General features: G+C 61.1%; 1 protein-coding gene across 1 annotated transcript in view; it reads left to right on the top strand.

Annotated features, from left to right (window-relative positions):
* DPYD (dihydropyrimidine dehydrogenase) overlaps window positions 1-2829 on the top strand; it is a 349138-nt gene extending 346309 nt beyond the window's left edge. The window contains exons 22-24 of the mRNA XM_081111986.1: window positions 225-365; window positions 1148-1319; window positions 2617-2829. Of these exons, the coding sequence (XP_080968112.1) occupies window positions 225-365; window positions 1148-1318 (312 nt within the window). The 3' untranslated portion in view covers window position 1319; window positions 2617-2829. The remainder of the gene's footprint in view (window positions 1-224; window positions 366-1147; window positions 1320-2616) is intronic.
* Window positions 2830-27404: the final 24575 nt, after the last annotated feature.

Here is a 27404-nt window from a genome sequence, read left to right as displayed (position 1 = left end):
TGGGAAGGCCCTGAGGGTGCCCCTGGGACGGGGAGGGCAGCTGGGGATGGAGATACCGACCTGGACGCCTGGGGCCACCGACAGGCAGGCAGCCGCATGGTGGCAAGGGCGCCTGCGCTCCCTGACAGGAGACAGCGTGGGTTTCAGAGGGTGTGTGGACTGGCGTCCGTGACTCAGGTGACGATTTCCACGGGCGCCGTGGTGACTCCGTGTGCATCTTGCAGGATGTCATCGGGAGGACCCTGCAGTACCTGGGCACCTTCGGGGACCTGAGCATCGAGGAGCAGGTGGTGGCCCTGATCGACGAGGACATGTGCATCAACTGCGGCAAGTGCTACATGACCTGCAACGACTCCGGCTACCAGGTGAGGCTGCCCCGCCCGGCCCCGGGGCTCGGGGGCTGAGCATCGACCTGTGAACCAGGAGGTCACGGCTCATTCCCGGTCAGGGCACAGGCCCGGGTCGTGGGCTCCATCCCCAGTGTGGGGCGTGCAGGAGGCAGCCGGTCCATGATTCTCTCTCATCATGGATGTTTCTCCCTTCTTCTCCCTTCCTCTCTGAAATCAATAAAAATTTTTAAAAGTTATCAAATTCCCCCAAGTCCTGACCGGTTCCCAGCTGGACAGTGACAGGGGGAGGGGTGCCTGGCAGCCAGTGGCCCGGGCCCCGGCCTCCGTGCTTCCTCCCCTGCGGGTGGGGCAGAGCCTACACTCTGCCGGGGGATCCCCAGACCTCCGACCCGGCTCCTTAGCTCGCCCTTTCCCTCCTGTTTTCTTCTAAAAACTGCCCCCGAAAGTCAGAATCCAACCCGTGCCTCCGCTCCCCGGGCCGGAGACCGTCCGCGGGGTCAGACGGCAGGAAGGCCGAGCCCTGCTCCCACACGGGACAGAGCAGCCGTGTCGCCACACGACACAAGCAGAGCCTCTCAGGAAGGTTGAACGTCCGTCTCTAACGTGAAAGGCTTTCTTTTCTGTGCCTTTCTCCCTCCTCTCCCCTCCTCGCGGGCAGCGCAACTGTTGCCATGGCTGCACCAGCCTGGGCTTAGCTGGCTGCAGGGCGGAGAGCCTATGGGCCGGGAGGGAGGGGCATCCCTCACCTGGGGGGGGAGGGGGGCAGTGTCAGCGACGGTCTCTCTTTCTGTTCGCAGGCCATCCAGTTTGACCCCGAGACCCACCTGCCCAGCGTGGGGGACGCCTGCACAGGCTGCACCCTGTGCCTCAGCGTCTGCCCCATCGTCGACTGCATCCGCATGGTTGCCAGGACAACCCCTTACGTGCCAAAGCGAGGCCTGCCCCTGGCCGTGCAGCCCGTGCGCTAAGGTGATTGCGGGGCCATCTGTGGCCTCCGAGGCCACCCCGCATGCTGATCTCTCTGTGCGGTGGCTCGGTCCAGCCCTTTCAACAGGAAAACAGATACATAATTTCTAGATAAACATTGCATCTCTGAATCAATTTCTAAATTATATATTATATATATATATTTAAAAAAAAAAAAAAAAAGCCTGCTACCAGGCGCCATTTGATGAACGATCCTAACTGAGTAATTCTCCTTTGAGGACAGTTGCTAAATCACAGGGTAGCGGTCAGTTGGGTGGTCACCCCACCGCCATTCATGGTGCAAAATATTTGGGTTTGGTGGCAATGTTGCCACCGTTTCCAAACTGCCCTGGGCTGTGCTCCGTGACGGCTAATTGTGGGTGACATTAAGGATTTGAGGACAAAGTATGATTTAACACATGAGTAGTTTCCAAGGAAACATTTTATAATTAAAAAATTGCACTTAATTTTAACACTGTGCCTCAGCACACATAACTAGCTCCAGAAAGCACAGATGAAGAAAGTCAAATAGATTTTTTGCCGTGGCAGGGAAACACCGCGAAAGGCGGTTTGCACAATTGTGCAATGGCCCCCCCTTGCGGGAATCGCTCCCCTGGGGGCTGCGCCGGAAGGCAGGGGGGATTTTAACGGTTCACGCCAGTCGGCTATTCGCTGCTCAGGCCTGAGACAGTCAGTGAATCCCCGGGACTTTCTTCTTTAAATACTTAAACTACGTTCCCAGCAAAATACAGTGTTGGGGTGGCGCTCTGGTGACACCCGCTCCGCCCCGTGTCATGATCACCTTCCGCAGAGCACTTAGGGATGCCTGCACCCAGCTGACAGGGCGGCGGCCCTGGGCTCAGTGCCAGGGGGGAGCAGGGCAGAGGTCCCGGGCTCAGTGTCAGGGGGGAGCAGGGTGGAGGTCCCGGGCTCAGTGCCAGGGGGGAGCAGGGCGGCGGCCCTGGGCTCAGTGCCAGGGGGGAGCAGGGCGGAGGTCCCGGGCTCAGTGCCAGGGGGGAGCAGGGCGGAGGTCCCGGGCTCAGTGCCAGGGGGGAGCAGGGCGGCGGCCCTGGGCTCAGTGTCAGGGGGGAGCAGGGCGGCGGCCCCGGGCTCAGTGTCAGGGGGGAGGAGCGGGGTTGGCGATCTGTGTTTAGGGAGCAGCTGCTCATCAGTGTTCATATTGAATCTCAGAAGTCATGGAATCAAAGAAAGAAATCTATTTTTCTGGTATTGCCAAGCCGTATTTTTGCATTTCTCTATTTTTGCATTTCTCTATTTTTGCATCTATTTTCATAATCAGCCAGCAGCAGCGTAGGACGCGTGGATCTGAGTCGTAGCCTGTTTCACGGGATTCGTACGTAGGAAGTCTCTAGGAAGGACACGTGGCGCGTTTCTGTGACAAACGCGAGGTCTCGAAAAATACAATGTTTGACGCTGCGCGTTTTAGGAATGAGCATGTGGCACAGAGTCTGTGTGATCGCAAACTATCCAATAAAATTTCACAAGCCTCTGTATGCACCTGGTCCTCTGCTGCCTCCTTTGCCGCGAACCGTGGAGCTGCTGAGCTGGAGCCGCTCTGGGTAATTCCCCGGGACTCCCCCACCCCACCCCCGCCCCCAGGGTGTGTGCTGAGACCTAACGGGGCAGTGACGGTCTCGGCCACACGCCTCTGGCGGGGCCATCTCACCTCTTGGACTTGGCTCCAGATGAGCAAGGAGCTCTCGTTCTCCAGCAAAGAACTGTGCCAGGGCCGTGTGGATGCCCGTCCACCGTGCGCCCCTCCCTCGGCGTGAGGGACCGCTGGGCTCGGGGGCCCATCAGCCCTTTGGGGCTTTTACAAGGAGACGCACAAGCACAGGTGCCCGCGTCGTGGTTCCCACCGCACACGCTCCCCTGAGAAAGGGGGGCGCCGGCCTTCCGTCCCCTCGGGAACGGCCGAGGGAGCTGCAGGGCCTGAGCTCGCCCCGTCTCCCTGAGTTCACGCCAGTTTGTCCTCACACACGTCCGTGCTCTGTGCCTGCGGCCTGCTCTGCACTAAGAAGGCTTTCTTACCCGTGTTGTTGTAGGACACGTAGTTGAACTTGGTGTGGGTGGCTGGCAGAGACAGACTAGAGGGAGAAGGAACCCAAGTCCTCGCGAGAGGCCACGCCCCGGGCCCCGGCTCACACGCGCATGGCTCCTGCCGGCAGGAGGACGTAGACCAGCCCAGCGCCCGGTTAGTGGCGCTTCCCTTGTCTGCGAGGCTGTACAGGGCTCCGTGTTCTACATCGGGGTAGTGCGCGCTCCGTGTCAGCGTGGCCGAGCCACAGTGCCCGCGTTACTTGACCAAGTTGGTTCTAGATGTTTCTCTGAGGGGGGTTGTGGGTGAGATGGACATTGAAGTTGGTGAACTCGGGGTGAAGCAGAATTGCCTCCTGCTGGGGGAGGGCAGCCTTTTGCTCTAGGTAGGCCTTCACCTGATTGGACGAGGCACGACCTCAGCTCTGCTCCCAACCCTACACCTTAAATATAACTTTTATTCTAAAACTGAAAAACAGGTGATTTTTTAAAAAGAAGTTCGGATTTTCAACAGTGAGGAGAGACGCTCTGAAAGATGTTAAGAGAGGTGGCAGTTTGACCTGTGTTTGAGAAAGGTGACTTCGACGTCTGGAGGGGCAGTGGGTGGGGACCCACGGAGTGATCTGGGGTGATGCTGGGGAGACACTCGTGTCTGGGCTACACCCACGGAGGAGAGGGGGGGGGAGACTCAGACAGAAACCGACGAGGGCGGACGGGAGGAGGGCGGGAGCCCTAGCGCCCCGCGTGGGAGCCAGAAGCAGGTGGACGGGCGGCCTGTGGATGAAGAGGCCACGGAGCAGTGTCGTTACTGGAGTCGGAAACCCACCTACCGCCTGGGCCGGGAGAGGCCGGCACGTGGGCGCCCTTTCCCTCCAACCCCGCGACGGGCCTGGGAACAGCCCGGCCACTCGTGGGGGAAGTTCCGGTTCCTGCCTCCAATGCAGTCGTTGGGCCCTGCCTGGCCGGGCGAGGGGTGGGTGGCGCTCGGGCTGCCGCCGGAACCTGTCCGTGCTCACAGCTCCCACTCGGATGTTGTCTCTCAGGAGCGGGTGTCCTTGCAGGTGCTCCCGTGAGGGCGGAGGGGCCCGTCCATAAGGTGCCTGAGGTGGGAGCACCCATGCCCGCTCCCACCACCGCTCTGTCTGTCGGAGTAACTGGAAGGACCTGGTGTGGAAGCTCAGGGTGCTGCTGAGCACACGTCGCCTCCATTGTGGCTAGAAAACCCGCTTTCGCACGGGAGATCTTGCGTGGGGCTCTATGGAGAGACCTTTAGCCTTCAGCCCAGCTGTTCTCTGTCGCCATGACAACAGCACTAACCGTTTCCCTAGCATCCCTGAGGACAGGCGGGCATGGGTGCACGTCTGACTTGGAGCGCGGCCTCTGTTCGGTTTCCAGGTCTCTGGCCGGTTTGTGTGCTTGCTTCTCGCCACCCCACCCCCACCCCCCACCCCCAGTGTCTTGCTCGGTGGCTCTCCCGCCTGCTGAGAGCCGCGCTTTCTGTTCTTTACACTGAGCTTCCGTTGGCTGCTTTCACACGCCCCCTGCGTGGAACACGGGCCTCGGACCCGGCGCGGGGAGAGCGTGGGAAGGGAGGTGAGCACAGAAGAAAACCGTCGCCCGTGACGAGGAACGTCGCTGGTTTGTCGCTTGCTTCTTGGGGCTCCATGAACGGGTGTGACTATAAACACCGACGCGTAAGCCCACATACAAACGGGGGCGCCGGGGAGCTGTGCCGAGAGGGGGCAGTGATTGGATTGGGCTGAAGGCAGGACAGCCAGGACGCGGAGCCGCCTGGTGAGGAAGAGACACCTGGAGGGGCAGGGCGGCCGCCCCCACAGCCAGGGCGCCTTCCCGCGTCCCACCAGCGAACCTAAAGGGGAGAAGAGCCTGTTGCCCTCTGCTGAGCCCTCTCTGAGTGTTCAGATCATCAAAGGCCTAAGCAGACCTGCCCGTCCGCGTCCAGGAGGCCTGAGGCTCCCGGGAGCCATTTCCTGGCGGGAACCTGAGTTCGGGACACAGAGCGCCCCCGTCGGGGCTGTCGTCACGAGTCTCTTCTGACGATCGGAGGAGGCACCGTGTGCCGGGCAGCCGTGCCCAGGGCTTCAAGCATGTCGCTCACCCATAGGCCAGGCGGCCGCTTGTGGGGAAGGGAGACCCCGAGGGGCCATGGAAGACTCCCCCCCCATCGGGCGGGGTTCCCGCCTTTCTGCCCATCTGCCCAGAGACCCCTCCACTCAGGACGTCCAGGGCAGGGGCGCCCTCAGCGTGACAGACGGACGAAGAGAGAGGAGGCAACCCGCCCCACTCGTGCCGCCGGCCCGGAAACAGCTTCAGTCCCAATCGCCCACGACGTTCGCCGTTTCAGCGACGTTCGCCGTCACGGCGACTGAAGTGCTTGCCGCCCTGACACGACCGAAGGCAGCGACGCCTCTGACGTGTGTGCCGGGCACAGGCCTTGCTTAGAACCTGCTCCCGAAACCAAATCACGTGGCCCTGGGAGACCGCACCTCTCTCTGTGCCCACGGGATGTCTGCCCCGCGGGTACCATAATCAGGTTTCCACGGTTTAGCATCAACTTCCCCAAATCAATTTGAAATGAGTCATCACTCCGATTGGGACAACGGTAAACTAAAATGGCAGAACATAGTGGAAGAGATGAACCCAGATATGAAGAGACGCCAAAAGGGGTTGCTGTAACTCGTCCACCTTCAAGACAGTTACCCACGCCTGGCAGCTAATGCGTGATTTCAATGCGTGACAACGGGGGCGGAAGCGGATTGGTCGCGCAGAAAGGCCAGTGGCTCCACGTTGTGCCCAGAGCTTTGGGAGAATGTTTTCATGAGCATCGACGAACCACAGCCCTGGTTTGTTTGTTTCTTTCTTCTCTTCAAGTTTATGAAACTTTTCAACTAAATTTTCCGCAGGAAATTACTGTCTCCACGGACAAAAAGGGTTTGTGTGCAGGACGCTGCGCTGCTCTCCGCCTCAGAGACGCCAGCAGCGGAGGGCGGTTAATAAAGCAGCCGCGGTTCCGATTGGACACGAGCGGAACGTCTGGACTGTCATGGTGATAAGGAAATGCGGGGGGTTTGGGGGGGCTTTTTAATAACTTCTCAGCGATAACGGCCCAAAAATACCCGTGAGATGGGAAGGCGGCGGCATCACGGTTATCGCTGATATTCGCAGAGTCGGGGGCTAGACAGGGAAATGAACATTCGTCTCATCCCCTTTCTGCCCCTTTGTCGACTGTGCCACAGGAAGCACTGCAGGCACACCAGTGCGTCGGCGAACAGGGCGGACGGGGCCGCATCTGTCTCCTCAGGCTGAGCTTTGGGAACAGAGGCACCTCACCTCCTTGTAGACCCAGCGAGAACGGGGGCGCACACCCGACTGTCCTTCCTCTGGACAACATCTCCTGCTGGAGACGTTAAGGACGGCCACCCTCCGGGCCGGCGTGGCTTTGGGAGAACATCAACCTATGAACCCAGAGGTTCGATTCCCGGTCAGGACACAGGCCCAGGTCGCAGGCTCCATCCCAGTGTGGGGCATGCAGGAGGCGGCTGATCCATGATCCTCTCTCCTCATGGATGTTTCTCCCTCCCTCTCCCTTCCTCTCTGAAACCAATAAATATATATACATATCTCTTATATAAAAGGCCCGTGGCCGTCACCCCGTAACGCCGTCACAACCAAACGATCAGCGGCTCTCGCAGCAGGCAGGGCGGGTACAGCTACTAGAGGCTGAGAGCTACGAGTGATGGAGGGCAGGGCAGTGAGCTACGGCGATGGGTGGAGCTACGGCGATGGGTGGGGTGGCCAGCTGAGGCAGGCGGAGGCAAACTACTCGCACACGATTTCCTGCGCTGGGCCTCTAGTTTACATATAAAAGAAGGTACACAGAAACTCAAGTCAGCACGCCCAGAGGGGGAAGGTGAAGCCGCGTGCTGAGGGGTGGGGGCGTGTGCCAGGCCCTGGAAGAGCAGGGGGGGCCTCAGAGGAGAGCAGGCCCAGCCCCTCGGCCTCCCCGCCCTGAGCAGGTGGCTGCACGCCCACTGCCTCCACACGCTGGTCTCTCCAGGGAAGGGGCTGTCGAACCCGTGCAGTGGTTTGTGAGTAACTGACTAGCCTGGGAGGTTCCCTTATAACGGGCGCGGGGGCGAGGCGGGGCGGGGGGGGGTGCGGTATTGACCTTCTCGAGCAGAGCAGGTCTCAGGACAAAACGCAAGTTCTGTATCAAACGAGAAGGCATTGCCTTCTGGGTGGTCAGTTCATCCAGGGCCAGCGGGGGTGTGGGGCACAGTTTGTGGGTGCCCCCCACACCTGCTCCTCCCCCTCAGTGGGTCCGTGCTCGTGAAGAACGGGGCACCCGCCGCACCCCTCGCTCACGCATAGCCTGGCCTGTCTTTTCAAGATGGAACGCGCTGCACAGCGGTCGTGGGGCGAGCCCAGGCGGCAAAGGGCAGCCCTGCTCTCCAGGCGCCTTCGTGGGTTTTCTTTAGTTTTTACCGAAATGGGGACGAGCTCCTGTCCCCCTCTCCACGTCTTCTCCCCCTGCCGACGCGTTCTGCTCGCATCCATGGCAATTGTGCAGACGCTGCCAATTGCTTTCCTTCTTGACATTTCATTTTTAATTAAAAGTGACATTTTAATTAAAAGGAAACACATGTAGAGCAAACAGGAGCTCGCCAGCCGCCGGAGCCGCGCTGTCCTGTCGGCCCCTCTAACCTCCCAGCTCGCGAGGGGCGGTGCCGGCTTCGCCACACGCTCCCCGAGCACATTCTTTTTAAAAATACATATGTTTTTATTGATTCCAGAGAGGAAGGGAGAGGGAGATAGAAACATCCATGATGAGAGGGGATCATGGGTCGGCTGCCTCCTGCACGCCCCCCACTGGGGATCGAACCTGCAACCCGGGCATGTGCCCTGACTGGGAATCGAACCGTGACCTCCTGGTTCCTGGGTCGATGCTCAACCACGGAGCCGGGTGCACATTCTTAAAGAAAGAACATTTTAAAAAGCTGGTCATGGAACCGACATCCGCCCGCACCCAGGAAACCTGGGGGGCAGGGAGGAACGGGGGCTCCTAGCTGTGGCTGGGGACGTTCGGGACTGGGGAGAGCAGAACCTCAAAACCACCCCTGTGGTGCGAACCCCCGTTTTGCCACTTCCCGTGTTTACAGATGGTCTGCTTGGCAGCCGGCGTGTTAAGGGAAAGGGACATCTGGCGGGAGGCACGCGTGGCCAAGAGGAGGTATGACAACGCAACCAGCCCCCTCCCTGGGCATCCCGGACCGGCCTGTGGTCCCTGCCTCAGGCCGGGGCTGGCGGGCCCTGGGGGAGGGGGTGCCAACCCTCTCCCCCAGGCAGAGAGCATCTCAGAAGGTGAGGCAGGTCAGCAGGGCTGACGGTTGTCCCGCGATGGCGCCAGTTCCCGCAGCGTCCCCGCAGAAAAGCTCGCTCAGAATCCAGTCACACAGGCGCTTGGTCACGGAGCCAGCTCCTCGCTTGCCGTGGGCACCCTGGGCTTGGGGGGCGCGCGGCCCGGCTTCTCGGGAAAGCGTGTGCCCGGGCTGGTAAAGACTAAACTGGTTTTCATGAAAATAAACAAAAAGGCTTGTCACCAAAGTTACAGGATGAGACAAAGAATGGCTTCGCTGTCATTTTTCCCCGAGTGAACATGGCTTTCCCAGGCCCTTTAATGATGGAACTGTTACCTCCCACTGTTACCTCCGACCCTGATCCGCGTGAGGAGGGAGCGTCCTGGGCACTTCGGGGGCATGGACACCAGCAGAGGCTACCCCCCACACGGCGCCTGGCGGACCCCCCGCTGCCAAACAAAGCCGCTCTCCCAGTCACGTGCCGTCCCGGGCTTTGTGGGTGAGCGAAGGGGCGCATCGGGTCCTGCGTTTGGTCTGGGCTTGCTTGGCACAGCTTCCCACGGGCCCCATCCGCCCAGAGCCAGGGCCTCCTGGAGGCCCGACCCCTGAGATCCGCCATCCGTGACGCAGCGGGCGTGGGCCCCGTCTAGTCCTCCCCGACGGGCAGACTCGAAGCGACCGCGGGACCGGAAGGGCAGCTCGCCTCCGGGGCTGGCATCTGGGAGCCCCCTGGGGTCACCCACCTTGAGAGACCATTTGATGTCGGGTCCTCACCCTCAGAGACAGCGTGGAGGGGCCTGGAGAGCACGATGCCACCACGTGAGCCAGTCAGAGGAAGACACATGTCACATGATCGCTCTCAGGAGCCGAACCTGAAGGACAAAATAAACGGAGGGACAAACAGGGCCTGAGGTCCGGAAGCAGGACGCAGAATAACAGAGCTTGGGGCGGGGCGCACGGAGAGATTGAGCACGGAACATATCTGCTCCTGTGCATAACTGTGGGCACAGGCAGCGGCACGGGAGCCCTGGCTGGGGCGGGGCCTGAGTGACCCTGGAAAGTTGTAACATCAGTATTTGCATCAGAAAATCATGTCCTCCCCCCACCTCCCTGGTGATCTCAGAAGCGTGTCCCCGCACACGGAGAAAGGCCCCCCCCCGCCCCCGTCTAGGCCAGCAGAGGCGCGAGGGAGCAGCCCGGTGCCCACCCCACTCCCGGAAGAAGTTCATCCAACGGGCAGCAGCCGTCCATGTGGGCATCGACACTCCCGCAAAAGCACGAGCGTGTCAGGGACACGATCGGTTCCCGCTCAGGTGGCTCCACAGCCCCCGCGCTGTGACGCTGGGCGGCCCACAGGAAGGAGGAAATCTTCTCGGGGAGGCCTCAGGCGGCGGCCGCCTCGCAGCCAACAGCCCAGTGCTGGTCCCGTTACCCGGCCACACGCCCCCCCGATCGGTGAGGGTTCGCCAACCTAATGGGAGTCTCATTAATACGAAGGAGGCTCTGTCCCTACCCGAGAGGAACAGCTGTGTCACCTGAGCTCAGAGCAGGCTCCGCTCCCTCTGGGCCGTCCCGGGAACCGGGCGCCAGGCGTCGGCCGTGCCAGTGAGCAGGTGGCCTGGCGTGTTCGCTCGTGGACACCATTCTGCACCGCGTGGGGCCCGGACTGGGAGCCCGTCGGTGATGCCTCGTCTACAGAAATGCACATGGGCCTGGCCAGTTTGTCTCAGTGGGTAGAGTGTCGGCCTGGGGACTGAAGGGCCCCAGGTTCAATTCCAGTCAAGGGCACATGCCCGGGTTGTGGGCTCGATCCCCAGTATGGGGCGTGCAGGAGACAGCTGGTCATGATTCTCTCTGATCATTGATGTTTTTCTCTCCCTCTCCCTTCCTCTCTGAAATCAGTAAAAATACATTTCTAAAAATGTACATGGTACTATCAAGCTATCTAGTCCTCCATGGAATGAACTATCCATGCGCCCTCATCAGTCATGAGATAAGCGTTACCTCTCACAACCTGGCGGGTTTAGGAGGGAAGCCGGGGATCGGCGTCGCTGGGGTCAGGCAGCAGCTGGGTTGGAGGTCAGGTCTGAAGGCAGGGTCCGTGCTCACCTTCAAGCAAGTGTACGCACCCCAAGATCAAAAACAAGTGTTAGTCCCAGGCGTGGGTGAGTGAATATGAGTAAGCGTGTACAGGCATGTGCGTGCTACATCACGTGTGTGCCGCTTCACACTGCGGAAACTCCAGTACCTGTCACAGTAGTGGGGCCGGGCTCGGGGGTTACCACCCACAGCCACGGAGTCGAAGAATGAGAAGAAGCTCACGCACTTCGATCCCACGCTCAACGTGAAGCTGAACCGGAGGCGTGAGGGGCTGGGAGGGCGGGAGGGCCATCCGGTATGAGCGAGCCTGAAACAGAGCCCGACTTGCAGGGAATAGAGCGAGCTCAAACCAGCATCCCCAAGGGGAGAGAGAGAGAGAGAGAGAGAGAGAGAGAGAGAGAGAGAGGAGACGGGGGGAGGGGGGAAGGAGGAGGAGGAGGAGGAGGAGGAGGAGGAGGAGGAGGAGGAGGAAAAGGGGGAGGAGGTTGTATTTACAGCTCCTGTGTTAAAATAACTCAGAAGGAAACAGATATTTCCGAGTGGAAATCGCTGTTTTCTGGATCCTCGCGTGGGTGAATCGGTGCTTCTCTGAGGGGGCTCTGTGCAGGGTCCTTTCTAGCTCAGGTGAGTCCCCACCTTGCATTCTGTCTCCTGTGTGTGTGTGTAGAGCAGCGGCAGGTGAGAGCCTGCTGGACAGACGGCAGCTTTGAAAGCCGCTCTCCTGCCTTCATCTCCGTGGAGGCCTGTGCGCTCTCCTGATTGCCCCAATTGACAGTGTTTGCCGCCACCCCGTCTTTAATCAGATTTGAGCAGTTCTGTTTAGTTTTTAAAAATCGAATGGCGTTTTCCTCCCTGCGCTCCCTACGAGGAGTGGACCCTGTGGTCTCGGCCGCTCCCCGGGAGGGAGTTCCCTCCTCATGGTCCGAGGCCCTGATTGTTTGGTTTCTGGAGGCTCGGCCGGGCCCCATGGGGCGGCTGCACTCCTCCGCTGATTTCTTACCTGCCGGGTGAGACTCCCGTGTAGACGAGGACGTGGTTTAAGAGGAATTATCTCCTGTTTTTAATAGATCACACACTGAGTCTCGAGCTCCAAACTCAACAGAAAATCAAGCTAATTGTTCATTTCTTCCAGGATATCTCTGAAGGGTGATTGAGTCTGCAGGGCAGCGTCCTAGCAGGAAGCCAAATCATTAAGTTGAAGGAAATGCATTTCTTGTTCACCATTCCAACTGGAAAGGGTTTGTTTTTCCTAATGTGATGAGCTCATAACCCTGCAAGCCTTTCACACAAAAGATGAATGCCCCTCCCTCCCCCTACCCCCAGCCTGTTTTGAAGTTGATTTTCAAAGCAGGACACAAGTTATTAAGTTGAAGTATTCTCAACCAAATCAGACTCTTCCCACCCAATAAGTCAAGTTCCTCTCCATCCGTTGGGTTAACCCCTCCCCTGAAAACATGACAGAGAAACAGACAATACAGGCAGCTTTGTAACGTGGCCATCAGATGTTTTCCCCAGTAGACACTCGTATTCTTCATGATGTTCATCTACTGTGTCTGCCTGTCCTGAGTCACCCTCCCCAAACAACCAAAAGGATGCTCACCCCAAACTCCTGATTCACTTAGAGCCCTTTATTTCCTGAGGTTAAGAGCATGTCAACCCAAAGCATGATAATATATAATCTCTCAAAATAAGAGTGTCCCGGCCCAGCTGGTGTGGCTCAGTGGTTGAGCGTTGACCTATGAACCAGGAGGTCAGGGTTCAATTCCCGGTCAGGGCACATGCCCGGGTTGCAGGCTCAATCCCCAGTGGGGGGCGTGCAGGAGGCAGCCGATCCATGATTCTCTCTCCTCATGGATGTTTCTCTCTCCCGCTCCCTTCCTCTCTGGACTGACACACGTATATGCCATCTTTAACGTGACAGTTACAACCCCCCAAAGCTGCGTGAAGTCTCTGAAGGCGCCTGAGAGCTGGGGAGAGTGTCCCCCAGCAGGGCGGGGGGCAGGGGAGGCCGCCCCTGTCTCTCATTTGTAAATTGCTGCCTCGGTCTGCACGCATTGGGAAATGTCTGCTTTCCTGCAATTTCCGGAAGCTTCTGCCGAAGTGTTCTGTTGAGTGTTAGGGGGAAATTACATGTTTAAATGACCCCGAGACCTAAAAGCTGGCGGCACCGGGTCCCGCTCCGGGGCAATCTGGCCTTATTGAACAGCGTGCTGGGGACCGTGCGAGCCACGGTCGGCCTGGTCCAGTGCGTGCCCCCGAATCGTCAGCCCGAGGGGCTGGTGTCTGGGGGGGCTCTGACCCCCATGTCACCTCAGGTTTGATCACCTTCCGAGGCAGCGCAAGCTTGAAGGGGAACCGCTTTCCAGAAAGTACTGATGTGTGACGTCCGCGCGCTCAGCCTTGTCCCGATCGCCATCGCAGCGCATCCCTCCCGCGGGCAGTCGGACGGGAGTCCAGGCAGGGTCCCACGTGTGCGGCGCTGAAGACAGGACTCGCTCACTCAGCAAACCAGCGGCAGGGGCGGCCCGGCCGTCGCCCCGGAGCGAGGAGGACAGGCACCTGCCGAGGGATGGGGCTGGCAGCCAGGGGGCAGGCGTGTGACCGGGTTGTCCCCCGACGCCCCGTCAGGAAGGTGAGTTTCCAGACTTGTCACCTCTGGGTAAGGCCTCACTGTGTGAAGCAGCGCCCTGCTGGGCTGTGCCCTTTGGACCCTGGGCTGCCCGCCCCGTCTCGGCGCTGTGTGAGCTGAGACTCGGCTCTCTGGGAACGAAGCTGGCCGCATTGACGGGGACTTCGGAGGCAGCCCGACTCCATAGCGTGAGTGGATTGGTCCCCAGTGTGTCCCGGGCATGCCTCCCAGGCCCTAGACCCGATGCATCATGGGACTAATTTCCAAATGTTCATGGACGTTGGACATTCGCCCGGCGCCCAGCGTGCACGGGAGCTAGGAGCACGGGTGTGGTGACCAGCTCTCGGGCTGTTTAGAAACGGTGATGCCACGGGACCCACGCGTGGCACCCAGCTCCACGGGGAGACTGACCCCATTACCCGCCTGGAAGGGAGCCGTCTGGGTCTCACCATCAAAATGAAGGCGCAAGGGCGCCGAGTTAGGGCTCAGTTACTCCTGGTGACGGGAAGGAAAGCTGGCCCCGCACCCCCTTAGCCTCGCTGTGTCAGCCCCGCTCCCGGCCGCGTGCGGGTGTGTGTGTTTGTTTCCTGTGCGACCGGGTCAGAAGGAAGCGTCTTCCCCAATTAGCCGGTGTCAGCGGCCCCACGCACGGCTCACCTGCGCCTGCCAGGAGGACGCGCTCCCCCCGCCCCCCCGGGTCACCGGGAGGCGACGGGTTCCCTGCGCCTCCATCTGTGGCTCTCGTCATTTTAATTGGAAGTCAACAAATGGAGCATTTCCTGTGAGCGCTTCTTGCAAAAGGTCTTCCTAATTGCGTGCACTTGGCTGGTCAGGCCTGCTCACAGCGGCCTGGTTTTGTTTGGTGTTTTTAATGTTTGTGATGAGCTGCTTTTGATTAGAAAGCATTAGGAAGAAGTGACATTTTAGCCTAAACAAGGGCGGGGGGGGGGGCACATGCCCGGGTTGCAGGCTTGGTCCCCAGTGGGGGGCGTGCAGGAGGCAGCCGATCCATGATTGTCTCTCATCATGGATGTTTCTAGCTCCCTCTCCCTCCCCCTTTCTCTCTGAAATCAATAAAAATATATTTAAAAGGAAAAAGAAACGGCCGGGAGGACTCGCTGTAGGATGCGGCCTGGCTTTGGGTGACGGTTCCGGGGGTCTTCCGAGCGGCCGGAGGTTTCCCGCCCCGTCTCCCGGTCGTATTCCGCCGGCAGGGAGGACGTGGTGCGGCCGGGCCCACAGGCTCCACAGGCGACCCGTCCCCACCGGCCGGGGTCAGAGCCGCAGGTGCACATGCGACCCCCACCCCCATGCCCTGCGGTGCGGCCGGCCGGGCAGATCTCCGCCTCCGGGCCCTCTGCCTCTGGGGGGCCCGCGGATGTGGCTGTGGGATGGGGGCCGCCCAGGGCACAGTGAGCACCCCGCACGTGGCCGTGGGCACATCTGTGTGAGGTCTGGCAGCAGAGAACGCTGGCTCTCTGTTCAGCTGGATCCCTGGAACCTGGCATATTGGTGAGTGAGACCCACTCGCCCTCATCTCTGGGTCCCGGGCCCAGCCCTAAGCAGTCGCCCCAGTTTTGCATGCCCCAGGGGCGCCTCTGAGCTGCGTTCAGTTCCCATCCTGCCCCTAAAATGTGAGCAGGGCTTCTCCATCAGCTGCCGCTCCGCCCCTGGAGGGCTCCCCCTCTGCAGAGAGCCACGCACAGAGTGTTTGGGGACCAGCCTCCCCGAGAGCTGTCACTTGAGGCATCCTCAGCACCTTCCAGTGTTAGCCAGCCTTTTGCATAGACTTGCTACGTTTCTCCCAGTTCAGCTCGGCTGGCTCCTTGGTGCCAAGTACTTCACCCTTGTAAGCTAGACAGTGTGTGTTGGGGGGGGGGGGGGTCGTCCTTGGGGGAGGCGCTCAGAGCGCTCAGGGTGAGCGGCTGGGGGGAACGGAGAGCGGGAGCAGGAGCTGAGGCAGCCTCCACCCCCACACACGGCTTCCCTCCCTCGATGCTGACACCCACCCCCCACCCCCCAAGGTGAACTCAGGAGAGATGGAGCCCGGGTCGTCTCACCACTGAGGCTGCTTTCAATCTAATTAAAGGTGACACAGCGAAAGGCCAGAGAGCGCGTAGCCAGCCGGCCCCAGGGAGCTCAGTTTAATTTCATTTTTAAACCACAATCCAATCAGCTCAGGCTGAGGAGCACCTACTGTGCAGGGAGGAGGGTGGACAGACAGACGCTCCGAGGGCTGCCCTCCCCCTGCCAGGCTCCTGACAGGAGGGCTCTGGGCCTGGGACAGGCGGTGGGTGCCAATGAGATCTGGGGCAGATGTGGGAACTCGGCCTCAGGTTTGGGTTGGGTTTGGGTTTGGGTTTGGGTTGGGTTTGGTTTAGGTTTGGGTTTGGGTTTGGGTTGGGTTTGGGTTGGGTTTGGGTTGGGTTGGGTTTGGGTTTGGGTTTGGGTTTGGGTTTGGGTTGGGTTTGGTTTAGGTTTGGGTTGGGTTTGGGTTGGGTTGGGTTTGGGTTGGGTTGGGTTTGGGTTTGGGTTTGGGTTTGGGTTTGGGTTGGGTTTGGTTTAGGTTTGGGTTGGGTTTGGGTTGGGTTGGGTTTGGGTTGGGTTGGGTTTGGGTTGGGTTTGGGTTTGGGTTGGGTTTGGGTTGGGTTTGGTTTGGGTTGGGTTTGGGTTGGGTTTGGGTTGGATTGGGTTTGGGTTGGGTTTGGGTTGGGTTTGGGTTTGGGTTGGGTTTGGTTTGGGTTGGGTTTGGGTTGGGTTTGGGTTGGGTTGGGTTTGGGTTGGGTTTGGGTTGGGTTGGGTTGGGTTGGGTTGGGTTGGGTTGGGTTTGGTGATGAGCTTGAAGCTGAGCCAGTTGCTTCCATGTGGAGCTCGGGTCCCGCCTGCACGGGGCTCGGAGAGAAGCAGGGCAGCGATGCTCACACTTGCTGACTCAGAAGCTGTGCTGGACCCTGAGTCGCTCGCCATGCCACCTGTGACGCCACCTGTGACTCAGCCCCGGGCAGCCATAGGCTGGCATGAGCCTGGGTTCCTGGGGCGTCGTCAGCCTGCAGCGCCTGGTTGTGCGAGGTCACTTCTGTGCTTGAGGCACATGGAGGGCCCTTCCCTGCCTTCCCATCAGCCCAGGGGGCGAGAGATAACCGAGTCCCCTCCCAGCGTGCTGCTCCCTCTTTCTTACAAATCGCTTCTGTGCACGTGCGGGTGTCCCCCAAACGGGGGTGCACTGGGAACAGGCGTAAAGGCAGCGATGATTAAACTCACTCCATTTCAACATGTAACAGGATCAGCTGTTAAAGTGGGTGTACATTTCTGAGAGGACACCCTGTATGTGTGTGTAAGTGTGTGCATGTATATATACATATGTGTGTGTATATATATGTGTATATGCTATATGTACATGTGTATATATGTATATGTGTGTATATGTGTGTATATATGTACATATATATTCTTAATGGGAGGTAAAAATTATATATTTCTCAGCGGGATGGACTTAGGATTGGTGAGATAAATATGCCAGAAACACTATTGAAGTGTTAATATTTCATGGACCATCTTCAGCCCTCCTTCCTGGCTGTGTGCCCACACCCCTCGGCCTCCGCTCTGCCGGCTGTCACCCATCAGCACTTGTCTTTGGAGCTGAGACCACAGGCCTGGGGGCGGGGGGGGGGGGGCGCCCTCGGTCCCACTGGCTGGTGAGGAAGCGCCGTCGCTCTCCCCTCAGCTGGAGCCCGAGCCACCCACCGTGTTTAGGAAGCTGATGGACAAGGAAAGGGACCGCAGCTGTGGGTGCAGGAACCCACACTCACCAGCTCCCAAGTGAGAACTCCGTGGAAGCCCAGAGTCCCGGAGTTCTGGGTGACAAGAGAGGGCGTTAGAGCCTCGGGCAGCCTGGAACGACCTGGTTCCAGGGCCATACGCCTTCCCATGAGACATCACCACCTTCCAGAATGTAACCTTCACTCGCCTCGCCGGGCATCCCTGAGCCGGAACACAAAAGGGATCGATGAGTGTTAAAAACAATGCGAATAACACAATTCAAAACCCTGATGGGCTGGCCAGGGCTCCATTCTGTGTTTTCAGCGAAAGCCGTAAACGGGATCATTTCCTATAAAACTGTCATTTCAGTGACGCCAGGGCACATCCAGGTGTGGGGGTTTTAGTCATCACACATACTCACAAATCCTAGGTCGCCTACCCCGCAAATGAGAATCAGAGACAGGCAACGTGAAGCGCCTGGGAGCACAGAAGCACCTGGGCCATGGACCAGGCGTTCATTGGGTGTGACGTGCCCTGTGCAGCTCTCTCCATCAGAACACACTTAGAACGTCTCCTCACATGACCGCCCGCGGCAGCCATGTGCTTCGATGTCAAGGGGGGCGGTGCGGTGCTCGCAGCCCGTCTCCCTGGGCGCGATCGTGGAGACGCCGCGAAGGCCTGGCAAGCCCATTGCATCTGGTCCCGGCCATGACCAGGGCCCAGGCCCCTGAGGTTGGAGAAGGGCCGTGTTCTGTGTTCGTAAGTTTGCAGTATCTGTCGGTCTCCGGGGAGCGACCCTCAGCATCAGGTGTCACAGATGGTCCCGTACGTGACGGTGTCTGGCTAGTCGAGGAGGAGGCGCCCTGGAATTCTGCCGCCTGTGCGTGAAACCGGGGTTTGCGGACCCATGAGCCTCCTCAGAGGCCCCTGCCCCAGGTCTCCGCCTGCAGGGCCTCCCGGCTCAGCAGTCCTGCTTCCACGCACAGAAGTGAGCGCGAGTGTGAGCACTGGGGGTTCACATCATTCGGAAGCGTGGCCGCGTCCGTGCGTGGGGCCCATTTAGTGGCTCCATCTGCCCACGGACAGAGAGCTCTGACCTGGACACCCATGTTGTCGCTGAAGCCGAGGGCGTAGGGCCAGTCGCTGGGACACGGGAAAGAGACTGTGTCATAACAGCAGCGAAACCAGGACCGGGGGCCTGGCGGCTGGGGCTGGAGGGGATGGAGGTGGTTGCCATCCTCCAGGAAATCCCCGGTCCCTGGAGTGCGCTGGCCGCTGGCGCCTCTGCTGGCCAGAGAAAGCATTTCCCGTCCGCCAGGGCTGGGGCTGGGCCAGCTCCCCCTCCTCCCAGCAAGGAGGGTGGACACATCTTCCACTTCAGACGCTGTTGTTTAGGGTACACAGTGCACACCCCCCTGAGGAGATTACTATCTTTCCAAAACCAAGGGCAGATGCAGGGACGTGGGCCTACTGTGTGACACTAAAGGCCTACTGTGTGCTGCTCTGAGGAGTGAGTTTCCATTCGCTGAACCTCTGCAGGGTCCTTATTTCCTCCCTGCCTTCCTGCTCTTTTAAACAAACTCCATCGCTCCGTTTCCTGCACTGAAGTGTATTCCATGGAAACACTCTCGTCCCACTTCTCATTGCCCTGTCGGATCACACGCTCTCAAACATGCACTTTAAAGGTCACATACGACGCCTGGCTGGCGGGGCTCAGTGGTTGAGCGCCAACCTATGAACCAGGAGGTCACGATTCAATTCCTGGTCAAGAGCACATGCCTGGGTTGCAGGCTCCATCCCTAATTGGGGGCGTGCAGGAGGCAACCGATCCATGATTCTCTCTCATCATGGATGTTTCTATCTCTCCCTCTCCTTTCCTCTCTGAAGTCAATAAAAATATATTTTTTAGAAAAAGATCATAGGCTTTGTGTACGTTCGGGTTGTAAAAGGCACAGGCCCACCGTCATCTCCAATCCAGGCGGGAGCCGTGGCACTGCCTGGCCGCCAGCTCCGGTCTATCGCACGCTGTCCGTGGGGGAGTGAAATCAAAGCGAGAGGACATGAAGGCCCCTCCCCGCGGGCTGGTGTGCGGCTCCTGAGAGCAGGCCGCACGCTGACGCCCAGTGGGACTGCGCGCGGGCGTTCCCACGCTCTCCCCCGACTCAGAGCACATGCCCTGAGAAGCAGATCCGGCTCCTGGGGCTCCCAACCTGACCCCAAAGTACAAAGAGGGGTTCTCAGACTTCGGGGACCCGAGCCAGCTGCTCCGTGTGTGAAGGAACCAGGAGGCAGGCTTTCCGCTCACCAGAGTCCGCATCTCCCTCCCGAGCTGCTGCTGACGGCCGCCCGCAGGTTGGGGCGCTGGCCCCTGCACCTCCAGAGTCCCCCTCATCAGGGCAATGGGGGCTCCTCCCTGTGCAGGGTCCTGGCTGCTCCAGGGAGACCAGCGGTGTGGCTGGCAGCGAGGGGACCCGGGACGCGGGCAGGTCAGCGAGGGAGGACGTGGATGGAGGCGCCGTGTCACCGTCCAATCCAGAACCAGTGCCAACGCCCGCGGCAGGACAGGGCCGCTTCAGGTTGCCCTGGAGACGCTTGCACAGCGTTGGAGAAGCAGCCTCCAGCCCCAGCCCATCTACACGCCTCCCGGGGGCGCGGCTTCGAGGTCACGGCCCCCCGGGAAGCACGACCTGCCCGGGCGCCTGGCACCTTTCCTGGGCGGCTCCTCCACGCGGAGCGGAGTGCGTCCTGCAGGGCGACGCGCAGGCGGCCCTCAGCCCACTGTCTCCGGTCCTTCCTGGCCTTTGTCACATCCAGCTCCGCTTTAACTGCAGAAGTCAGGCCGGAATGTCCCCCGGAGGAGGCCCCGCGGAGACCGGGGTTCCTGGCCGCCTTTCCCAGGACAGGAAGAGGAACTTGCACCCACATAGCCAGGCGCGGGTCAGAGCGGAAATGAAGACGCCGGACTGACTGGGACTTTCGGTCCGAGCTGTGGACACCGAATGGATGACCGGCCGGGCACGCGCCTCCCGGCTGTCAGTCCCGGGTGCACGTCGACCCCGTGCTCGGAAGCAGCAAATCTGCCGCCTGTGCCCTTCCCCTGCCCACTACCCCCCACCCCCACAGATGGGGGGAGAGCAGCACCCGAACGTGCATGTGTGAAGGCAGGAGCCCAAGTATCGGGGGGATGATGCCCCCAGTGTCTCCTGTAATAAAACCAGGAGAGAAACAGGCTGTTCTCCAGGCAAAATCCATGGGCGAGCCCCTCCCCAGCGTCTCGGGAGTCACGACGTTTGCTTCCGCTACAGGCGCGATTTCTGCGCGCGGAGAGGAGAGGCGAGGAGAGGAGAGGAGAGGAGCGTGTGCGTGTGTGTGTGTGTGTGTGCGCGCGCGTGTACGTGTGTGCGCGTGCACGTGCGTGTGTGTACGTGTGTGTGCATGTGTACGTGTGTGTACGTGTGTACGTGCGTGTGTACGCGCGCACGTATGTGTGTGTGCGTGTACGTGTGTGTTTGTGCGTGTACGTGTGTGCGTGTACGTGTGTGTGCGTGCGTGTATGTGTGTGTGCGTGCGTGTACGTGTACGTGCGTGTGTGTGTGTGCGTGCGCGGCGGGGTGGGCGCGGGCTCCGACTCCCAGGAGCAGGGCCGGCCGGGCTCTCCCGCTGGCTGCCTCTCGGCGCTGGCTCTGGTGGGACAGTGACAGCCGCGGGGCTTCACCTGAGAGAGGAGCGGTTGGGGACAGGCCGTCACCAAGGCCGCCTTCATTGCGATCATTTTTTAAATGTTTTTGTTGATTTTAGAGAGAGAAACATCCCCCGCTGGGGGTCCCGCACGCGCCACACCGGGCATGGGGCCCGCCACCCGGGCCTGTGCCCCGCCCGGAACGGACCCTGACCTCCGGTTCCGAGGCCGACGCTCACCACGGAGCCACGCCGGCCGGCAGCCACTGTGTGTCCAAGTGGCCCCGCGGCGTGCCCTCAGGAAGCGGCTCTGCCTGGGAGGAGGTGAAAGGCTGGCAATCGTCTCTATTCGCCTGCTTCACGGCGCACATGGTCTTCTCTCCAGCGACCTGCGAGGGTGCAAGAAGCCCTCCGCGCCTCCAGGTGCGGAGACAGAGGAGAAAAGCGCTGCCCCGCGCTGATCTGACAGGCAGCCCTGCGGCGTTCAGACGGCCAGCACCCGCCCAAGCAGCCCAGGCGGCCGGGCCTGCAGAGGCGGCGTCTCCGGCCACGAGGCTCCCACCAGCCGCCCCCGGAGCGAGGTCTGCAAAGTAAACGCTCGGGAGCGTCCGGCACCTTCGGGCGGTTCTGTCGGTCTCCGCCCCCCAGGCCTGTGCTCTTCGCTGCCCCTGGCACAGCCCCTCGGCCCAGGGCTCCTGCGTAGAGAACCTCTCGGGAGACACCACGTCCGTCGAGGCCCCGGGAAACTGCCCGTCACGGCCCCTTGAAGGCACAGGCGCCCCGGAGGTCTGACCGTGAGTCTGGCCGTGGCATCCCACTGCCGACCGCGACAGGTGTCCGGGCCCGGGTCTCGGGAAAGGCACAGGCTGGTGGCAGCTGCAGTCGCCGTGGCGGCTCCCCGTGGCAGCTCCCGTGGCGGCTCCCCGTGGCGGCTCCCCGTGGCGGCTCCCCGTGGTGGCTCCCTGTGGCGGCTCCCCGTGGTGGCTCCCGTGGCGGCTCTCCGTGGCCCCGGCTACAGGTCCCGCTCCCACTCCCCCTCGTTCGGGCGGCTTCGCTGGGGCTGAGACAAAGGCTGTTTAATCCGAAAATGTGCTGCTTTACACGTCGGGGGGCGCGTGGGGACAGCCCAGGGCAGCCGGAGCCCCGCGCCCGCCTGGCTCGGATCCTGCCTTTCGTCCTGATGAGACGTGACAGGATGGGACAAAACAATCACAACCGGAGTGAAGAGCTCATCAGCCTCCTGACACTTCAATAAACCACACGCCGCACGAACCAGCCACGGCTTCCGGCGCCCTCGCCACGCGCCCGCGACAGCCTCCGCCGCTCCGAGCCCCTCCTGACATCAGCCTCCCCAGCTCCCGTCCCGTCTTCTAAATAAGAGACAAACGCGAGGCCCTGCCCAGAGAAATAAAGTCTCTCCTTGCAGAGATGGCTGTCTTCCCTCGCGAGCGCCACGCCGGCGCTAAACGTCGACCAATCAATATTTAATATTTGGGAACACGAAGTCTTAATCACCGTCCCCGTCCAGCCAGGAGCTGCGCCGGTAAACACAGAACCATTTCGCGGTCGTGAGCGCCGTTTTGATCTGCGGGTCGGTGCTCGGGGCTCCGTCCCACACACACTCTCCGCTGGTCACGCTCCCTCCGGCCGTGGGAGGCTCGGGGCCTGACCCACGCGGATGAGGGGGGAAAGGGAGGAGGAAAGGGCCAGGCACCGCCAGCACCTCCGCCCCCGCCTTCCCGCTCGGAGCTGTGGCGCGGGCAGGCCCACGCCCGGGGCGGTTGGCCTAGGACACGGCCGTGGGCCTCAGTCCCTGCAGAGGAGGAAAGGGACCGATTTGTAAGGTCCTGGCGGTGATCACATCGCTGAACCCGGGACCCTTCCGTCCGCAGGCTGACGCTCTATCCACTGAGCCACACCGGCCAGGGCCTTCCTCAGGGTGTTGATACATCAACATACTGACCCTCACCTGAGAGGTGGTTGGTTACACGGAGGGACACGGAGCCACGGGACAGGGAGAGACTTGCCGTCTACAGGGCAGCCTGGCCTCCCCCAGCTCCCGGCATTTCAGAACGAGGCCCTTGTCCTTCGACGAGAGATGCACGTCCATCTCAAGAGGCATCTGACGTGGTTTTCAGGGCCCCAACGCCATCAGAGACAGCCCGGCCTCTGGTCACTGCCCCTCCGCCAGGGTCGATGCCAAGCTGCCTGTCCCTGGTCCTCTCCTGAGAGGGCAGGAGAGGCTCGGCCACCGCCACTGCCCTCGCAGCCGTCAGCCCGGCGTCCGGCCGAGCGGAGCGCCCCCTGTGGGAGACTGACCACCGGGGGAAGCTCCTGTGTTGAGCATCTGCCCCCTGGTGGTCAGTGTGCATCATAGCAACCGGTGGTTCCACCGTTAGGGCCAATTTGCATATTGGTCCTAAGAGACGAGAAAGTGAGAGAAAATGGGGAGACTATAAAGGGGGAGAGAGAGAAGGCTCTCCCCTGAAGAAAAAATAAAAATGGTCTAACCCACGCCAGTAATTTCTGTGTTTTCCTGTTCCCCGAGCAGCCTACGGGTCCCTTTATGTTCTGTCCCTTATGTAAGACTGTCGTGTGATCAGGTCTGAAAAGTAACGGCCATGAATATCCCGCTCTACGCAGACCTGTCTCTGAATGAAGAAAACAAAAGCCCGCGCTCACAGGACGCGGCCTGGCCCCCGGATCCGGGCGAGGAGCGGTGCCTCAGTGGTTGCTAGGCGATGCGATGTTAGAATAGATGCATTTCCTTCCTCCCTGTCAGTCACGTGCGCCTTCTCCTGAGCCGGATCTCCATGGCCACCAGCTGCGGAGACCTGCTTTTCCCGAAGCCGGGCTTGCCCGCCCCGGCCCGGCCCGGCCCCGCCAGGGTGCCCCCGCACTCACGGTGTCTGAGAGCGGCAGCCGCACCCCTGGCTCCCGGCCGGGGCTGTGGTTGAAATGCCGTCCGTTTGGGCAGAGCAGAGAAGCGAGGCCTCGCTGGCCTCTGTGTGGGGAACGTGGGCAAGGAGGAAGCTCCTGTGACTTCGAGGAGCCCTGACATGCTTTCCTCCATCTTTGGGTCTCACACCAAAAGGGTGAGGAGTTCGGGGAAGGATTACATGTAACCGTTCACCTGCGATCGGTGCAAAACACCGCCACGCACCAAGCCTCCCGCGCCGACCGAGTCCCCCCCCTTACACCCCTCGGTCCAGGCGCCTCGAGGGAGGAAACGTCCCCCTGAGCAGACACGGCGCCTGGCGAGTGGGAGAGAGAGACGGCCTCCCGCTCAGATCGGCTGGTCACCGTGTCTGGGTGGTCCTGTCGCTTAAAGGGGGTGATTTTGTAAGAGGAAAGGCGGGAGGAGAGGGGAACCAGGAGGGCGGGTGTAGCAGCTCCGGAAACGGACATGGTCTCGGACTGCAAGGCGGATGTCAGGGACTGACCCCCGGCTGGTGGCTCCCGACAGACATGGACTGCCTACCGGTTCGGGGCTGCAAATCCGGGACCACGGCGTGGCCGTCCCCCTGGGGGAAGAGGGGGCAGTGGGTGGGGGCGTGGCCGTCCCCCTGGGGGAAGAGGGGGCAGTGGGTGGGGGCGCGGGCCGTCCCCCTGGGGGAACAGGGGGCAGTGGGTGGGGGTGCGGGCCGTCCCCCTGGGGGAACAGGGGGCAGTGGGTGGGGGCGCGGGCCGTCCCCCTGGGGGAACAGGGGGCAGTGGGTGGGGGCGCGGGCCGTCCCCCTGGGGGAACAGGGGGCAGTGGGTGGGGGCGCGGGCCGTCCCCCTGGGGGAACAGGGGGCAGTGGGTGGGGGCGCGGGCCGTCCCCCTGGGGGAACAGGGGGCAGTGGGTGGGGGCGCGGGCCGTCCCCCTGGGGGAAGAGGGGGCAGTGGGTGGGGGCGCGGGCCGTCCCCCTGGGGGAACAGGGGGCAGTGGGTGGGGGTGCGGGCCGTCCCTGCTGCGGGAAGAGGGGGCAGTGAAGGCAGCAGAGGGGATGGGATTCCCGTGCGGCCCCGTGGGCTGCGGGCAGCAGGTGTGCCCGTGTAATCGAGGCTTCTCCACGGGCGGAGGGGAGGCCGTGGCCGTGGGAGCCAATGAGCTGGCCAGACCGAGGCGAGAAAAGGGGGAGGCGGGGGGCGGGGCCTCCCAGAGCCTCCAGCAGACACAGCGCTGCCCGCATCTCGGTTTTGCCCCAGGATGCTCGCGTTGGCCTTCGGACCTCGGGCCTTCCGACCCCAGACGGTGAGAAAAACCTTGGTCCTTTCCTGCCGCCGAGTTTGCGGTAAATGTGCTCGAGGAGCCGAAGGGAAGGGGGCGGAGGGCTTTGTGGCCGCGAGCCGGGCTCAGCGCCCCCAGCCCCAGGCCAGACCCGCCAGGTGCCCCCACCCCCGTGAGAACAGGGAGGACGCCAGCGTTTTCTTCCAAAGAAAAACGTTGATGGAGCAGAACCGTTTCTGTGCAGCGTGAACCCCCCGCGGCAGTCGGTGCGCGGCCTGGGGTTCGGGTCGTGTCTGTGAACCGTCTGCAGGGGCCGAGGTGTAGACGGAGCGGCCCTCGTGCGCAGGTGAAGGGGGATTTGCAGTCGGGAGGATGGAGTGGAGTCCAGCCCCGCTCCCCGCCGCCCAGCACGGGCTGGCGAACCTCTAACGCCTTCACCTGGGCCGGGTGGTCCCGTCGCTTCCCGCTGGTGCTGCTTCTCTGGTGCGGCAGGTGGAGCAGGCTCTCCCGGGAGCCGGCCGGTGGGGTTTGGTTGGGAGGAGGGTTAGTCGGTGAGGACGACGGGACTGAACAGGACTTGTTACCGATGAGACAAAGTGCGTCTTCGTCGCGTTCGGAAGAGGAATCGGAGCAGCTTTTCTAAGAGGAATCGGAGCAGCTTTTCTAAAATCACCAGACCCGAGGCTCCTTTCCCTGGGCTGACGCTCCTTGAAAAGTGCTCTCCGCCCCGGCCCTCCTGGCTCAGGGGCTGAGCGTCCACCTGGGAACCAGGAGGTCAGGGTTCGATTCCCTGTCAGGGCACAGGCCCCGGTTCCGGCTGGATCCCCGGTGTGGAGCGTGCCGTCCGATCAATGATTCTCTCTCATCATTGATGTTTCTCTCTCTCTCTCTCTCTCCCTCTCCCTCTTTCTCCCTCTCCCCCTCTTCCCCCTCTCCCTTCCTCTCTGAAATCAATAAAAACATATTTTTTAAAATATAAGAGGCTCACCTCTCCCAGGTGACGATGGAGGGTTCCCACCCCTTTCTCAGAGTCTTTACTTTAAAAAGCGTATGGCTCTGAGTGGTTCTCATCTCTCTGAAATGTCTACACTCCGTTTGAAGGCAGGAGGCCTTTCCCGGCCCCTGATGCAGGTCTCTCTTTGAAATGCAAACATCAGGGAGCCAGGCCCATCCCCACCTCATGGGCAGATGGGAGCCGCTGCAGCGGGCACACACCTGCGCCAGGTTGCACGTCGTCCCCCCCCCACCCCACCCCCCGCAGCGAGGAAGCCGGAGGTGGGTTTTCCTCCAGGTAACGCCCATCAGCTAACACTCGGTCCCTCCAACCATGTCACTGCGAACGGTGTGTCCACCGTCACTTTAGCTGAAGAGGGCCACTGGGTTGCTTTTTATTCATTTACTTCCTTTTTATTTTATTGCCTACGTTGGGTGACGCTGGCCACGAAAGTGCGTAGGCGTGCAATTCTGTGAGACGCCGTCTGTGGACCGCCCTGTGTGCTCACCACCGAGTCAAGTCACCACTCGTCCCCCCTCCCCCTCCCCGCGCTGGCCCTCCCCCACCCCGTTCCCTCTGGAGTCGCCACGCTGTCCTGTCCGCTGTGTCTGTGCGTGTTTTCCCGTGGCTTCATGCCTCCGCCGCTGTGCCCAGCTCCCCTCCCTCCCCGCACGGCTGTCGGTCTGTTCTCTCATCTGTGAGGCCGTTTGCTTTGTTCATGCGACTCCACAGTGAGTGGGGTCACAGGGTCCTTGTCCTGCTCCCACTGGCTTGTTTCACGGCGCTAATACTCTCCAGGCCCCTCCCTGCTGCGGCGGGAAGTCCCGTTTCCCCCCTTTTCCGGCGGAGTAGTATTCCACGGCCTTTCGGCCCGGGGCCCCGCTTCTGGGAACGTACCCGAGGGAGCCCAGACCGAATCGGGAGGGACAGATGCGCCCGTTCACAGCGCGTCCGCAGCAGCCACGGCCGCCCAGGTGCCGCCAGCAGGCGAGTGGGGAGAGCAGCTGTGGACATGCACCCACGGAGGGCGGTTACTGTGGCTCCTGAGTACGTGTGTCCAGGCCGTGTCGGCTCGGCTGTGAAAGGGGGTGAGACTTGGCTCTTCTCTCTCTCCCGTCTCCTATCGGGGGGCCGTGTGCACCTCCCGTTGGGGTTTACGGCGCACAATGAAGCTGTCTGCTTCCTGGTAGCTTTGTGGGGGTTCTCAGGGGGGAAGGAGATTTTGTTCTTAACTCTGTTTCCCGCGCACACAAGACCTGAGCTTGTAGTTAGTGAAAA

The sequence above is a fragment of the Myotis nattereri genome, assembly GCF_964212035.1.
Source record: "Myotis nattereri genome assembly, chromosome: 18".
In the NCBI taxonomy this organism is placed as follows: Eukaryota; Metazoa; Chordata; class Mammalia; order Chiroptera; family Vespertilionidae; genus Myotis; species Myotis nattereri.
Note: the sequence above shows the minus strand (reverse complement) of the source record. Positions and strands in the feature narration are given on the sequence as shown.